This window comes from Rhincodon typus, chromosome 10, assembly GCF_021869965.1.
Source record: "Rhincodon typus isolate 14 chromosome 10, sRhiTyp1.1, whole genome shotgun sequence".
NCBI classification, from domain to species: Eukaryota; Metazoa; Chordata; class Chondrichthyes; order Orectolobiformes; family Rhincodontidae; genus Rhincodon; species Rhincodon typus.
The window spans coordinates 79457228-79473843 of NC_063341.1; the positions used below are offsets into that span (position 1 = coordinate 79457228).

General features: G+C 40.6%; 1 protein-coding gene across 1 annotated transcript in view; it reads left to right on the forward strand.

Annotated features, from left to right (window-relative positions):
• Positions 1-14174, forward strand: part of LOC109912090 (tRNA-yW synthesizing protein 3 homolog (S. cerevisiae)) — a 16137-nt gene extending 1963 nt beyond the window's left edge. The window contains exons 2-5 of the mRNA XM_048601572.1: positions 333-431; positions 2669-2740; positions 7499-7632; positions 11258-14174. Coding sequence (XP_048457529.1) covers positions 333-431; positions 2669-2740; positions 7499-7632; positions 11258-11453 — 501 coding nt within the window. The 3' untranslated portion in view covers positions 11454-14174. The remainder of the gene's footprint in view (positions 1-332; positions 432-2668; positions 2741-7498; positions 7633-11257) is intronic.
• The last annotated feature ends 2442 nt before the right edge of the window (positions 14175-16616 follow it).

The window sequence follows — 16616 nt, forward strand, 5'->3', positions numbered from 1 at the left end:
CGTGCATACTCTGTCGGAACCCTCGTGATTTTGAACATCTCTTATCAATCTTTTAACTTGATAAGAGATGTTCAAAATCACGAGGGTTCTGACAGAGTATGCACAAGGAAACAGCTTCCAGTGGCAGAGGGGTCTTTATCCAGGGGATATTGTTTGAAGTTGACTGGCAAAAGACGCAGAAGTTCTTAAAACCTAGGATCTCTGTCTTTTTCAGAGTTTTACGACGGATGGAATTGTACTAATATTCAGGAGCAAGTTTAGATTTATTTTTGGTGTGAGCTAGTGTTACCTTTTTTGTTTATGCATTTTGTTCTTTCTCCATTCTCCTTTAGATTGCAGGGCTGCAAAAAGCAGAGGGTAATGCCGTGTTTAAATTTGAGCCATTTGTTCTCCATGTCCAGTGCAGGAAGATAGAGGATGCACAGCTCTTGGTAAGAATTGGTTGCTGAGTTACCCGAGACACAAACCCCTTGCTGCTTCATTGTAGAAAAAGTAATCATCCACACTAAATGAAATGGTGCCATTTGTCTGAAAAATTCTGGAATGCAAAAAAGAAGTGAAGCTTTAGTATACCATGCCTTGATCTGACCCACCTGAGCGAGGGTACTGCAACTCAAGAAGGATATAAGGCCTTGGACAGGTGCAGAGCAGATCCACCCGAATGACAAGAACATAAGAACTAGGAGCAGGAGTAGGCCGTCTGGCACTTCGACCCTGCTCCGCCATTCAATAAGATCATGGCTGATCTTTTCGTGGACTCAGATCCACTTACCCGCGTTCTCACCATATCGCTTAATTCCTTTTATTGTTCCAAAAAATCTACCTTTTTTTTAAAAACGTTTACTGAAGTAGCGTCAACTACTTCACTGGGCAAGGAATTCCATAGATTCACCCAGAGGGTTGTTAAGAAATTCCTTCTCAATTCCTAAATCTGCTCCCTCTAATCTTGAGGCTATGCCCTCTTGTCCTAGCTTCACCTGCCAGTGGAAACATCCTCTCTACTTCTATCTTATCTATTCCCTTCATAATTTTATATGTTTCTATAAGATTCCCCCTCAGTCTTCTGAATTCCAATGAATATAATCCCAATCTACTCAGTCTCTCCTCATAAGCCAACCCCCTCAACCCCAGAATCAACCTAGTGAACTTCCTTTGCACTCCCTCCAGTGCCAGTACATCCTTTCTCAAGTAAGGAGACCAAAACTGCACACAGTACTCCAGGTGTGACCTCACCAGCACCTTGTACAGCTGCAACATAACCTCTCTGCTTTTAATTTCAATCCCTTTAGCAATGAAGGACAAAATTCCATTTGCCTTCCTAATTACTTGTTGTACCTGCAGACCTACCTTCTGATTCATGCACAAGGACACCCAGGTGCCTCTGCATAGCAGCATGCTGCAACTTGTTACCATTCAAGTAATAATCCTTTTTACTATAATCCTTTTTACTATAATCCTTTTTACTATAATCCTTTTTACTATTACTCCTACCAAAATGTAAGCCTTTAATGTTAAATTATGAGAAAATATTGTGTAACTTTGGTTTGTATTCCTTTTGAGTTTAGAGGATTGAGGAGTGCTCTAATTTTTTTAACATTCATTCATGGGATGTAGGCATCATGGCTGGCCCAGCATTTATTGCCCATCCCTAGTTGCTGTTGAGAAAGGAGTGGTGAGCTAACTTCTTGAAATGCTGCTGTCTCTTTGGTGTAGGTAGACCCACAATGTCACTGGGGAGGGAGTTGCAGAATTTTGACTCAACGGCAATGAAGGAACAGCGATACATTTCCAAATCAGATTGAGTGGCTTGGAGCGGAATTTGCAGGTGGTCGTATCCCCATGTATCTGCTAACCTTGTCCTTCTAGATGATATGACAAGGTGTAGAGTTGGATGAACACAGCAGACCAAGCAGCATCAGAGGTGCAGGAAAGCTGACGTTTCGGGTCTAGACCGTTCTTCATAAACCCTTCTAGATGATAGCTGTCATGGTTTGAAAGAACCTTCATGAATTTCTCCGGTGCATCTTGTAGATGGTATACATTGCTGCTGCTGAGCATCAGTGGTGTTGGGGGGGGAGGGAGGTGCTGAGTATTTGGGGATATGGTGCCAATTAAGCATGCTGAATTGACCTGAATGGCGTCAAGCTTCTTGAGTGTTACTGGAATTACACTCATCTAGGCAAGTGGAGAATATTCCATCCTTTTCCTTACTTGTGTATTGTAGGTCTTGGACAGGCTTTGGGGAGCCACGATGTGGGTTACTGGTTGCAAAATTCCTAGTCTGCCCTTGTATCCAGAGATTTTATATGACTTGTCCAATGCAGTTTCTGGTCAATTGTCACCTTAAAGATGTTGATCTAATCAATGTAATGGGAATATTGAAATGATTTGGGAATTAGTATAAATGCATTTACAAGTAAGCTAGATAGACAGATGAGATAGAAAGGACTAAAAGGAAATGATGATTGAGTGCATGATAAAGGTCTAGGATAAGGCTTTTTTGGAGAATCAACATAGACTAGATGGTCCAAATGGCTTGTTTCTGATCTGGGATTTCTGTGTGACATGAGTGTGTTGTCTGTCAAAATGTTATTTTTAAAAAAACTACTTTAAATCAGGACAGTTTTATTTTACTGTCTTACTGACTGGCGACTGTTCTGGATTACAGCACTCTGTCGCTATAAGCTCTGGCTTCAGGAACTCTGGGATCACAGTTGGCAAGAAAGGCAAAATAATGATGGTAATGTGGTCTTGCGTTAAAAGTTATTTGCACGTTTTAGTTTTATATTATCTTCTCCATAGATGAAGGCTGAAAGTTAAACACGTACTGGCTATTAGAATTTCATTTTGAGCACAATCTAAACTAATCTCCCCTTGATGATTTCCACATGTCAGTAATCAGTGAGCTCTGTACCCCTATGATTGAATTCCGCACTGTGCAACTTCCACTGCCTTCCAGTTGAGCCACTGCAGCTCCCTTCCCCAGGTCAGGTTAAGCCCTGGAAGGCCGTGTCCCAGTAATCGGCCTGTCTCACTGAGACCTCTTGTGCTTAATCGTTATACCCGTAGAATGATGCAGCACAGAGGGTGGCTACTTGAGCCATTTTTCTGTGCCTTTCTTTGAAAGAGCCATGCTGTTCGTTTCACAACCCTGCTGTTTTCGAAGGCTGCGCAAAAGACTTTTTTTTTTAAAGTGTACCTTTCTAATTCCTTTTTGAAAGTTGTCACTGAATTTGCTTCCATTTCCCATTCAGGCAACACATTCCAGTTCACAACTTGCTCCATTTTTAAACAAAAGACTTCCGTGCCACTTTTAGTTCTTTAAAAATGTTAGCTTAAAAATCATGTGATTGTCAACCCTGTAGCTTTTTATTCCCTCATGGGTTGTGGATGTTGCTGACAAGGCTGACATTTGTCACCACTTCTAAAGGTCGCACTTCTAAATGGCTTGCTAGGATCATTTCAGAAGGTGTTTGAGAGTCAACCACATTGCTCTGGGTTTGCAGTCCCACTTAAGTCAAATCCCCAGGTAAAGAGAGCAAACTTGCTTCCCTAAAGGACATGAGTGAACTAAGTGAGGATTACCAATAATCCATATGGTTGTGTAATCACCATTAGTCAAGGTATTTAATTCCAGATGTTTTTTATTAATTGAATTTAAATTCTGCCTGCTTCCATTGGTGTATCCACAGCATTTGTGCAGGCCTTTGGGTACAACTCCATTGACATTATTATATGGCACTATTGCATCATTAAATGTTACAAATACTTTTGCATCTTACAAGTAAGGAAATCTATTCATGGATTCATACAGCACAGAAAAGGCCCTTCTGCCCATCAAATCTGCACTGACATAACTACCTCTTAAAGGCATGTTAATCTCAATTTTCTATATCCTTGAATGTTATGATATTTGAAGAGCTCATATGAATATTTTTTAAAGTTTGTAGGGTTTCTGGCCTCCACTACTTTCCCAGGCAGTGCATTCCAGATTCCCACCACCTGCTGGAGTGAAGAAGTTTTACCCCAAATGCCCTCTGAATCTCTTGCCCTGTACCCTAAAACTATGCCGCATCTGGAGTATTGTGCAGTTTTGGTTCTCTTGAAGTTTTCGAGAAGATTTGTAGCTCAAGTTGTGGATGAAGTTGTAGACATGCTCGCCGAGCCTGTGGGTTCGGTCGCAAACATTTCATCACCCTGCTAGGTAACATTGTCATTTACCTAGCAGGGTGACAAAATGTTTGCAACCAAACCAACTGGTTCGGCAAGCATGTCTACAACCTTGGTCCCCTAATTTGAGGAAAGATGTAGTGGCATTGAAGCAGTTCAGAGGAGGTTCACTAGATTGATCCAGAGATGAGGGGTTTGTCCTATGAAGAGAGATTAAACAGTTTAGGCCTATACTCTGGAATTTAGAAGAATGATGGGAGATCAAATTGAGGTATTCAAGATGATAAAGGGAAAACATAAAATACATGTGGAGCAGATGCTTCCTCTTGTGGGGCATTCTAGGATGAGGGGTTATAATCTTAGGATAAGGCGTGGCAAATTTAAACAGAATTGAGGAGAAACTACTTCTCTCAAAGGGTTGTGAATCTATGCAGTTCGCTACCCCAAACTGTGGTGGATAATGGAACAGTGAGTAAATTTAAGGAGTTAGACAGATTTTAAATTGGTAATGGGTTATTAGGAGAAGGCAGGAAAATGGGGCTGAGGAGCATATCAACCATGACCAAATGGCACAGCAGACTTCGATGGGCTGATTGGCCTAATTCTGCCCCTATATCTTATGATTTTATGCCCTCACGTGATTGACCCCTCAACCAAGGCAAACAGCTGCTCTGTACTCACCATGTCCATACCCCTCACAATCCTATATGTCTCAATCATGTTTCCTCTGTCTTCTCTATTCTAGAGAAAACAATCTAAGCCTCTCCTTGTAGCTCAATCTCTCCATCCCAGACAACACCCTGGTGAACCTCCTCTACCCGCTCTAGTGTTATCACATTCTTCCTGTAGTGTGGTAACCAGAACTGTACACGGACCTCTAGCTGTGGCCTGACCAATGCTCTATACAACTCCAACATTACCTCCTTGCTCTTATACTCTGTGTCATGACTGATGAAAGCAAGTGTTCCATATATACCTTCTTCCTAACTATCCTATTCACACACTCTGCTGACTTAAGGGATCTGTGAATAATTACCCAAGATCCCCGTGTTCTTCTAAGCTACCCAGTGTCCTGCCATTCATTAAATATTCACCCTTGTTTCTTCCAAAGTGCATCACCTCGCTCTTAACAGGGTTAAGTACCATCTGCTACTGGTCTGCCCATTTGATTGACCCATCTATATATTTCCGTAACCTACAACCATCTTCTTTGCTATTAACCACTCTACCAACCTTGGTGTCATCTGCAAACTTGCTTAACAACCCCCCAACATTTTCATCTATATCATTTATGTAATATCAAACAATAAGTGTCCCTGTACTGATCCTTGTGGTACACCACTGGACACCAGCCTCCAGTCACTCCAATAACCCTCTAACACTACCCTTTTGTGTCCTATTATTAAGCCAATTTCTGATCTATCTCACCAAATTTCCCTCAATTCCATGTGCTTTAACCTTGTCAATTAGTCTCCCTTGTTGGATCTTGTCAAAAGCTTTGCTCAATCCATATAAACTATACTAACTGAACTTCCCTCATTAACTCATAACTTTACATGTTACTGAAGAAGCAACTTTCTATTCTGCATTCTTCATTGTTATTGAAGTCATCGTTCACCTGAACACTGGTGTTTACTACCAAATTAAGCTGCCATCGCTGTAAACGTCACTGGCAATCATCTTGACATCACAGACAAAGAGCTACAGTTGTTCACTTTTGCTGCTAATATTGCCATATGGTGATAGGGTTAGGGTTGAGGTTTGTCTTCCAAGTCTTTGGCAAAAGACGTGGCAAAGCTTCCAGTCTGATAATTGTCACTGTAGATGCCATGTGTAAAGTGAAGAGCAAATGTTCACTTACTCACTGTGCCACCAGATGGCAGGATGGTCAACCAATTCTGTCAGCTAATCCTCTAAACACTAGTTTGTTGGTGTGGAAGCTGGCAGCAGAATTACATATCTGGACTGCAGTCTGCTTTGTGACTGTATGTTAGCAAGGTAAACAGCAAGGAACATGTACTGACGGTGGAAAGCTATGCAAAGGTAAATCCAGTAGCTTTACTTATTTGCGTTTGCAGCACACTGGGTTGTGAATGTTGCTGGCAATGCTGTCCTTAAATTGTCCAAGAAGACAATAGAGAACTACCTTGAATACAATGGAGTGGTTGAAGTTACTTCATATCTAAATTAAGAGTCAACATGTTGACTCAGATCTCTGTTCTGATTCACTTAACTGAGTAATTACTCTGGGAAAGTTGGAGCGTTCAAATCTTCTGTAGCTCCTGGCCAACTATAAAACTAAGACACTACCACTGACACACATGACAAAAGCTTCACCTCAGCTTCACCTGGCCTGACAACAGCCTCTCCTGCTGATAGCACCTGATTCCTCATTGATTTCTTTTTTTCTCCCTGCCCTAGAGCTAATACAAGGAACCACCCTCAAGAAAATCCCCCATCTCTCACCATCTGTCTGACGCTCAGAACCAGTGCAGAAGAGCACAGGAACAATGAGATCTCAGTCAAGAACCGATCCAGCTCTCTCTCAAACTAACAGGCAGAGTCAGCAGCCATTACATCAGGCAGAAACAAGTTGAGAAGTTCCCAACTCCCAGCAAAATGAAGATCTTCCCAACATTCAGTCCTACTCTTAATGGTTTAAATTTCTGTCCCTTAATTTCTTCCAATTTAACATCGAGGAAAACTATCAATAGGTCAATCTATACACTTCTTCCATCATTTTATAGACATATCAGGTCACTGCTAAGTGACAACTACTCTACATTAAATGTTCCAAGGACCATGTACTCTTCTGAGTTACCGAGGTTCTTTAAACAAGTAATCAATCTTATTGCTCTTAACTGGGCATTCTCCAAGGTCACTATCACCATGTGTGGAGACCAGATCTGACCACAGGAGTCCTGGTTTGATCTGATCTTTCAAGTAGGGAGCTTGTTCATCCTAATAAAGACTGAAAACATCTTAACTTTAACAGTGAGTTGTGATAAATGCCAAATTCAAATGAGATTACATTTTAAAGAGCTTTAAAATTCTCCAAGCTCTGTGTCTAGCTGCCCTTCTCATGCTGCTTATTGTTGTGTTATCCTGAAATCTCTGAATGCTTCTGAGGTAAGTTGAACGACATTAACTAGGAAGAGCAAAGATCTGGGAAAGGCAGGGTAATTTGAAGACTGTATAAGCACACATTTAAGCATCTCCCAAAAAGACATAGGTGGCAGTGTCGCTACTTTAATGGAAACACGCTACACTTAAACATCTTCTATTGAATCTCAAATTGCTTTGATATTTGTTTTTCTCTTGTCATTAGGCTGTTCGCAGCACACATTGCCTGGAAGTTCCTTTGTCCCATCGAGGAACGGTATTGGTGAGTGAGGAGTACATCGAATACCTTGTGCAAGTGGCTAATCAGAAAATGGAGGAAAATGAAAAGAGGAGAGAAAGGTAGAATGGCAGTTGTAGGCTGGTGAAGTCTGTTCGAGCAGTAGGAGAGAGCAGAGAATGAATTTTACATGTGCAAACCTAGCTCTGGGTACCAATCTCACTTTGGAGTCTGAGGTCTTTGGTTTAAGTTGCATCCCAAACTCACGAGCACCGAGGGAGCGCCACACTGTTGTGGGGGGTCAGTGCCGAGACAACGCTGCACTGTCGGTGTTTGGGCGGGGTGGGTGTCAATGCCGAGGCAGCGCATCACACTGTTGGGAAGGTGGGGAGGTTCATTGTCGAGGGACCGCGACACACATGACAGCCAGGCTGACTGACTGTCGCTCTGTCAGAGCGACAGCGTTGAAGATCAATCATCTCGGCTCTAGGAAATCACGGCAGGATTTTCCCCACGGTAGTTCCTGAACACAGCAATCTTCAGCTAGTATGTTGTGATGTATAGAGAATTGGCTAATGAATAGAAGGCAAAATTATGATGAAGGTGGGCATTTTCAGGCTGGCAACCTGTAAATAATGAGCTGCCTCAGATTAGTGCTGGGGCCACAATTATTTACAATATATGTTAATGATTTGGATGACAGAAATGTTACCACCAGGTTTGCAGGTGACACAAAGTCTACAAAGGGACATAAACAGATTGAGTGAAAACTTGGCAGTTGAAGTAGAATGTGGGAAATGTATGGTAATGTACTTTGGCAGGAGGTCTGAATATATAAATGGGGAAAAACTGCAGAAAGCTGCAGCATAGGGATTTAGGGGGTCCTTGTACATGAATCACAAAAGACTCTGCTGCACCCAAAAGCATGCAAATTGGAAGCAATAAATGTCAAACTTTTTTTAAAACCTTGCAAGATGGCTTCTTTCACGATCTTTTGCAGAATGAAATAAAAGGTGGTGAAATGTGCAGTCAGAAATTACCCGCAAACACGTCCGATTCCAAGTTCAGCTGATAATAGAGAAGGCAAACAGAATGTTGGCCTTTATTTCAAAGAAAATGGAGTAAAGAAGTAGGGACGTTTTGCTAAAATATACAAGGCACTAGTCCAACCACAGCTGGAATGCTGTGAACAGTTTTGGGTTCTTTATCTGGGGAAAGATATACTAACATTGGAGTCAATCCAGAGAAGGTTCACCAGGCTGATGCCAGGTATAGAGGGACTGTCTTCTAAAAGATTATGCAAGTTGAGCCCTTACTCATTAATGTTTATAAGAATGAGAGAACTTATTGAAGAATACAGTATTAAATGGGGGCTTAACACGGTAAATGCTGATATTATTTTGGAAAGTCTACGACCAAAGGATATAATCTCAAGTAAAGTGTCACACATTTAAGACCGATGAGAAGGAACTTCTCTGAGGATAGTGAAGATATGGCATTATTTGCTGTAGAGTCTGTGTTGTTAAGTATATTCAGGGCAGAAATAGACAAGTTTTTAATCAATTAGGGAGTCCAGGATTATGGGAAAATGGCAGGAAAGTGGAATTAAATATTATCGGATCAGTCACGATCTTATTGAATGGCAGAGCACGCTCAATGGGCTAAATGACTACTTCTCCTCCTGTGTCTTATGGTTATTCTCCGACACAAGGTTAGATATTGAGATATTTAGGTACAGTTACAACCATTTAAGAAACGTTTGGATCAATAGATGAATAGGAAAAGTTTGATAGGATGTAGGCCAAGTACAGGCAAATGGGACAGATTTAGTTTGGGAAATTTGGTCCATGTGGATGAGTTGGATGAAGAACTTTATGGCAATGTTAAAATCATTTATGTTGCACTCTTGTAGGAAATGTGGCAGCTAATTCACACACAGCAAGATCCCACAATAAGACAGTGTCCAAATGATGTGTTTTTGTGACTTTATTGAGGGATAACTGTTGCCTTGGACACGAAGGAGAACTCCCTTGTTCTTCAAAATATCCATTAGTATCTTTCTTGTTGCCTTGACTGAAAGAAGACCGTATGTTGGTTTCATGTGCCATCTGAGGGATGAACTCTCCATCAATGCAACACTGAGTAGCAGCCTGACTTTTGAACTGACGTCTCTGCAATGGGCCTTGAACCTGCAATATTCCGTCTCTGAGAACTTGCTACCCACTGAGCCTCAGCTAACACATATGAGTTTTCATTACCTAATCTTTTAAAAGCACGGGATACTGACTTGTGAATTTAATCAAAACGAGTTATGATTTTGTGCGATGATATTTCTGTCTCATTTTCTTTAGTCTACAAGACATGCAAATGGCCTGGCCATAATGACATAGACAAGCTGTTCCAGATGAACTTGTGCAAGTTGACCATTCATTAAGATTACTTTAGAATCACAGAGCTGTACAGCAGAGGGGACTATTCAGTCTGTCCTACCAGTGCCAGTTTTTTGAAAGGGCTATCCAGCATAGTCCCACAACTCTGTAAATTGTTTCTTGTGAATAATGCCTTCTAAAAGCTCTCTGATCTCACCAACCTTGGTTTCATTTTCTTCATTCTTTCTGGGGGTGTAGGCATCACTGACAATGCAAGCATTTATCTCTTGTTTTCCTTTTACAATTAAGTTTCTTGCTAACCCAGTTCATTGGGCAATTAGGTACCTTTTTAACAGCCCTCACTGTGAGTGCATCTACCACCAGTGGACTGCAGAGGTTCAGGAAGGTTAAAGTAATCACCTGAAGGCAATTGGGGATGAGCAATAAATTCTGGCCCACCCAGTGATAGGCACATTGCATGAACCAATTTTAAAAAAAACAACTGGACTAGCATGTGACTGAAGTCACTCGTAGACCAGACCAGGTAAGGATGGCAGATTTTCCTCCCTGAAGTTGAATTTTTCCAACAATCCCAACAACTGGGTTACTTATCTTTCCCTCCTGTGATATCGGAGCCAATTATGTGGAAAATTCCAAATTCAGTCATGTCTTAACTGGTGTTTCCTGTAAACTACGTAGCAATCAGAAATGTGCCATAAGAAAAACAAGCAGGTCACATCTAGACACAACGTGTCATTTTTAACGGAAATGTACATAAACCTTTAAAGGGATTGCACACTGCAGCAAGGTGGCAGAGTACAGCAGTCAGGCGTTAGCAGACACACTGATTTTTATTTCACACTGGGACATTAAAGCACCAAGCCACCTGACTTACAAACGTTTTAATAAATCAAAAATTAGGGTGGTACAATTAAAATCTTTGATCTGCTGTCATAATTTTGTGGGTATGTTTGGAGCTTTCCAGCATCTCAGTGCCTTTATATGGAGTACTTCAATACTCTTACTGAACTGAAGGAGGCTGTTTGGCCATCGTACTATCACCAACAATTTTTGAAAGAATTGTCCAATTTGTTGTACTCTCCACATCTTCCTCCATAGCCCTATAAAATTTTCCTCTTTTGAGGATTTCTCTGATTCCTATTTGAAAATTGTTATTAAATCTGCTTTCACTGTCCTTTCAGGCAGCGCTGTCCAGATCACACTTTTTTTCAAAAAAAATCTCTCGACCTTGATAATTGTCAAAAGAAATTAAATCTTTGGTGTCTAATTATCCGTTCTCTTGCCAGTGGAAACAGTTTTTCTTTTTAAGTCTTATTAAACTGTCTCCTCACCATTTTGATTCTTGTTTGAATTTTAGGTTTTACGCCGGTATTGTAGCTGCTCTAAGTGCTCCAGAGAATGCTGGACAACTGGATGAAAATGTGAGCACCCCTGCCTGTGTGTACGTTCGCAGAAGAAGACAGAAAGCTACCAAGAAGGAAGGAGGAAATGGCGGGATTACAACCCATAATGATGGCGAGAGTGACCTCTCATTTCTGATGGGCACCGCATGATCATGACGTTTTAATCCTCAGAATGAAATTGAAGAAAACTGCAGCCCTTGCGCACAACACAGTTGGAGAGCCTGAAGGGCTCAACTGCTGTCTCCAAAAATAATCTATCCATCAACAATTGAGATAATTTAATCAAAGTTCTGATTCTTTTTTCCCCAGTTATATGGGTCTATTTTTTTCAGACTTTTTTTGGTGATGTAAATTTTATCCTTATTCATTTAAAAACAAAATGAACATTTTAAGTAACATTAGCCGGGTGAGACTCTGACACTTCAGGTCTAGTTGGTTGAAAATTTCTGCAAGTGTTCATTTGGTGAAGGCAACATAAGATGAAGGTGTTTAAATAATGTATGTCTCACATGTTCCTTGTTGTATTTGAATTAAGTACTTGAAAGATGGAAACTTTTGCAGGGCTATGAGAAAAGGGAAGGCGTGTGGGACTGATTGACTCTTTCAATGAGTCAGCACGGCATGATGGGGTTGAACAGCTTCTACTCTATCATTTGTGAATAACGTGAGATAGTGCAGGAAGTAATATATTTGCTTGACTTTGCAAATGCATTCCCAGCGAAACGAGCTCAATTAATGTCGACTGTCCTTTAAGACACCAACAATTCACATTTATGCAGTGTTTTTAATGTGGTAAAACAACGCAAGATGCTTGGTGTCATCAAATAAAATCAGGTGCCATATTACAAGGAAACATTAAAAGGTGACCAAAGTTTCGTTAAAGAGTTAGGTTTTAAGAAATGTCTTAAAAAGGTGGAAAATTCAGGGAGGGAATCCCATTATTTGGAGCCAGATATCCAAATGAATAAAGGTTAAAGTGTGACATGTTATTTTACAGCATGCACGCAACACTGCTTCCTAAATCACTGCATGTCCAGTCCAACAAGGAAGGAAGCATTGCTTGATTAAGTTCTGCAGTGGAAATGGAACAAATAGCTAATGGGAAGTAGAAGAAAATTGGGGAATGGTGACTGCAACACAGTTGGGTTCATTGTAGGAAGATTGGGTGGTGAAGTAATCAAGCAGGACAACTCAGTAACAGGCGATTAATTCTCCCCTAGGAAATAGGTAAAGTAAACAGTACACGGGCTCAGAAAAAAAAGTGGGTGAGGGGCGTCAAAAAGTTCTGATACCATGGATAAGTTGAGAGAGAGTGAAACTTAAAAGGGAAGCATATGTTCCCTGACAAGTCCCAGTATTGTGATTAATAGAAAACTAGGAAGGACTGGTGCTTGCATTGCACCCTTCACAACTTCACAGCCAATGAAGTCGATTCTGTTGGTGATTTATGTAATTTTGGTTTAACTGGAGAGGCAGGTGTAACTTCTCAGGTCCGTCACAGTGCAAGAGTGGAGCAAAAGCCCAGAGGATTGTCGGACCGTAGCTCTGGTTTGAATTATAAACCACTGTTGTGTTTTTGTTTACAATGCTGAAGACATTTTTGAGCTTTTCTTTCTTTTTTTTGTGAAGCATGCTGGAGGTTTGATGGTTCACTAAAATTCAACAAGACAGTCACCTTCTTTCTATTCCAATTATGAGGGTAATTGGGCATTTAGTGTCGGAAATAGCAGTCCATGGATACATTTCAGCTGCACAATTCCAAAAATAAATACTGAGCTTACTGTTTGTATACAACGTATGACTGATGGCTACTTAGTTTTGTTGTGATATATGAACTTAACTTTGGCTTCTGTGCGCTAAAGCTGCTTTTGTTGCAAAATATTTATTTGAATCAAAATACTGCCATTAATATAATTGTCCACTTGTGGGCTGTACCTGAATTTAGTTTCTCCTCCTCTATCCTTTTTTATTTTTTTTGAGGTACCAAGGGTTGAGGGCCTTCAGTAAATGTGGTGACTGGAGATGGTGGGATGGTTGTTAGAGCAGAGAAGGTTAAAGAGGATTTAATCAGGCTGTTCAAAATCGTGAAAAGCGTGTGACAGAGTACGGAAGGTGAATTGTTTCCAATGGCAGGAGAGTCGGTGATGAGAGGGACACAGATTGGAGGGAATTGGCAGAAGAAAAACTGCAGGGGAGAAAATGAGGTCTTTTTTTTGAAACAGTGAGTTGCTGTGATTTGTAATGCACTGCCTGAACCAGCGATGGAAGCAGATTCAATAGTTTCAGAAGGGGATTGGATCAGTACTTGAAATATTTTGTAGAGCTACAGCAAAAGAATAGGGAAATAAAATTATTTGGAACACTTGTTCAATGAGCTAGCACAGACATAAGGCCCTCTTTGTAGTGTATAATTCCACGATTCATCAGGAGGTATGTGTCGTTTGATAAGACCGACATTTACTGTCAGTACAGTTTTTCTGGAGGCAGGAATGGACTGCCTTCACTATGAACTGGTTTGATGCATTGACTTGCTCGGCCCTCTCACAGGGAAGTTAGCATTAGGTTATGTTGGTATGTGTCTCAGCGACAAACAAAGGAAGAACAGGTAAGGACGACAGGTTCGTTTTTTTTTAAAGTACTTTTGTTAAACCAAATTGAGCTTTTATGACAATACAGCAGCCTTGTGGTCATTTTTACTGGTAACAGTTTTTTACATTTCCAATTTTTTAAACTGAATTTAAATTATCAAACTGTTCCATGTAATTTGAATAGATATTCCCTGATTATTAATCCTGGTGTCCAGTCAGCTACTAAATTACTTTAAACCCTGAATGGTATTGTCTACATTTTTTAATAAAGGTTTAAATAATCCTTTTCTGCAGTCTGACCAACTTGTTACATTCCCTGAAATCAGCACTGCACCAACTGAGTAAGATTTACTGAGTTTCCCAATGGAAATAATGTTGGCTTTTTATACACTTTTCTATTAAACCAGTAGATGGTGTGATTCTGTAACAGTCTCACTGCTGGCTTGTACTGGATACTGATGCAGCGATGGATTAGCAGAAATCTCCAACCTCCAATTAGTTATTGGGCAGATAAAAGCTGCTGTTTTCAATCCTTGTTTAAACTTAGTTCCCTACTTATGATCCCATTCCTCTCCCTATCAATAGGATGAATCTGTTCGCAAATTTAGCATCAGGTTTGACCCTGAGATGAGTTTCCAACCTCATTTTCATTCTATTGCTAAGACCACCTATTTCCATTAATTCATCCCTGCCTCAGGTTGGCTGCTGAAACTCTGGCGAACAGGCTTTTCTGTCTTTCCTGTGGCAGACAGTAGAAATAAATTGGCTTTTCTCATTGGCCAACTGTTCACAAAATGTATCATTAATTTGGAGATGGGGACCAGATGTAATATTTCTACATTTGCAGATGATAGAGCTAAGCAGGAATGTGTTGTGAGAAAAACAAAAAATGTTTTCAGGAGGATTTGGACAAGCTTAGAAATTGGGCAAGAAAATTACAGATCTTTTGGAATCCTGTACCCTAGAGGGCTGTGTAAGTTAAAGGTAGATAGATGTCTGATCACCAATGGTGCAAAAGATTATGGTTAGCATGGATAATAGGCATTGAAATGTTCAATCTTGCATCATCACATTAAATGATGGAGCAAGCATGACGGGCTGAATTGCCTTCTCTTGTTCCTGGACTTATTCTGAGACTTGATTAGTCCAATGAATTCCTGACTTGTCTCCACATTACATGCTCTGTAACTTGGAGTCATTTCAAAACATTGCTTGACCTTCACCAGTGCAGTGGTGTCTTGGTACTGACTCTTTGATAGAATGGTATTCCCTCAGTGGTGCCCCCAGCTGTGTAGCACACCCTTGCTATTTCTGCTATGACAGTGCAGAGCCTCCTGCATTGCAGCATTCTCTTAAGTAGTAACCCTTTTACAGCGCAGCCTTCGTCAGTACTGCGCAGAAAACCACCTGAATATCTCCCTTCATGCTTTAGCTGGCTTTTTGAATGATTTACTTTACTTTTTACTTTCTAATTTTATTTTCTAGCTCATTCTACGTTTTTAATTTTATCATTTTCAACCAATGCTCCAATTCCTTTTAAAAAGTTATCACTGCATCTGCTTCTTCTACCTTTTCATGCAGTGCATTCTGGATAACAACTTAAAATTAAAATTCTCATCTCTCATCTGACCCTTTTGCCAGTTACGTTTTAATCCAGGAAATAAGTTCTGTTGGCCCAAGACTAACACATGGGTTGTTGATTTGTCATCAAGTTACCTTGACACAGCAAACAACAAATTCAAAAACCTGACCACTGTCACAAATGTTGAAACTATACAGTTTGTCAAGAGGAAATTTCCACACGTTGGGGATTAAGCACCTTAAATATAAAGACTTGGTTATAAAAACCCATCCGATTCACTAAAGCCCTTTAGGAAAGGAAGTCTGCTATCCTTACCTGGTCTGACCAGCATATGACCCTAGACCTACAGCAACGTGGTTGACTCTTAATTATTGTCTGGACAATTAGGAATGGGTAATAAATGCTGGCCTAGCCAGAGATACCCATATCATATAAAGCAACAAGAAAATAAAAAGCTTAAAGGACTTCTTAAACTTGTGAAAATAAATATTGACACAGAATAACATAACTACATAAAGATATCAAACCAGCAAAGTCACCAAAAATCAGGACCTAACAAAATGATTGCTTGTCATTTGGGGGATTATATACAGATCTGGAGAGAACTGTGGACATTGAGTTGGCAAGGAGCATGAGGATGACTGGGCTACATGATGTGGCTTGAGAACTATAAGGAGCCATTGGAACTGGGTATTTTTTTTTCCTACTCTCATAGGATGTGGGTGTTGCTGGCAATAGCCAGAATTAACTGCCCATCCCTAGTTGCCCTGGAGAACTGCCGCCTTGACCCGCTGCAGTCCATGTGGTATAGGTTGACCCACAATGCCCTTCGGGAGGGAATTTGACCCAGCGATACTGAAGGAATGGTGACATATTTCCAAGGGAGGTGAGCGGCTTGATTGACTACAAAGGGTTTTGGTGCATTCTGTGATTTTGCAAGGTGTTATATAAATCCAAACCAAAGAATGAAAGGGGAGAAAAAATAGATTTCAACTTTTAGCTGTGGGATTTGAGTTTTATTTTGCAGAACAGTCCGAAAGAAGGTAACTTGGCAACCCATGATTTGGGGATGGCAAGCAGTAGAAGACAAATGGTGGTGTGGAGGAGTGCTAGAAATTGACTTTACAAATCAATTTCAGATGC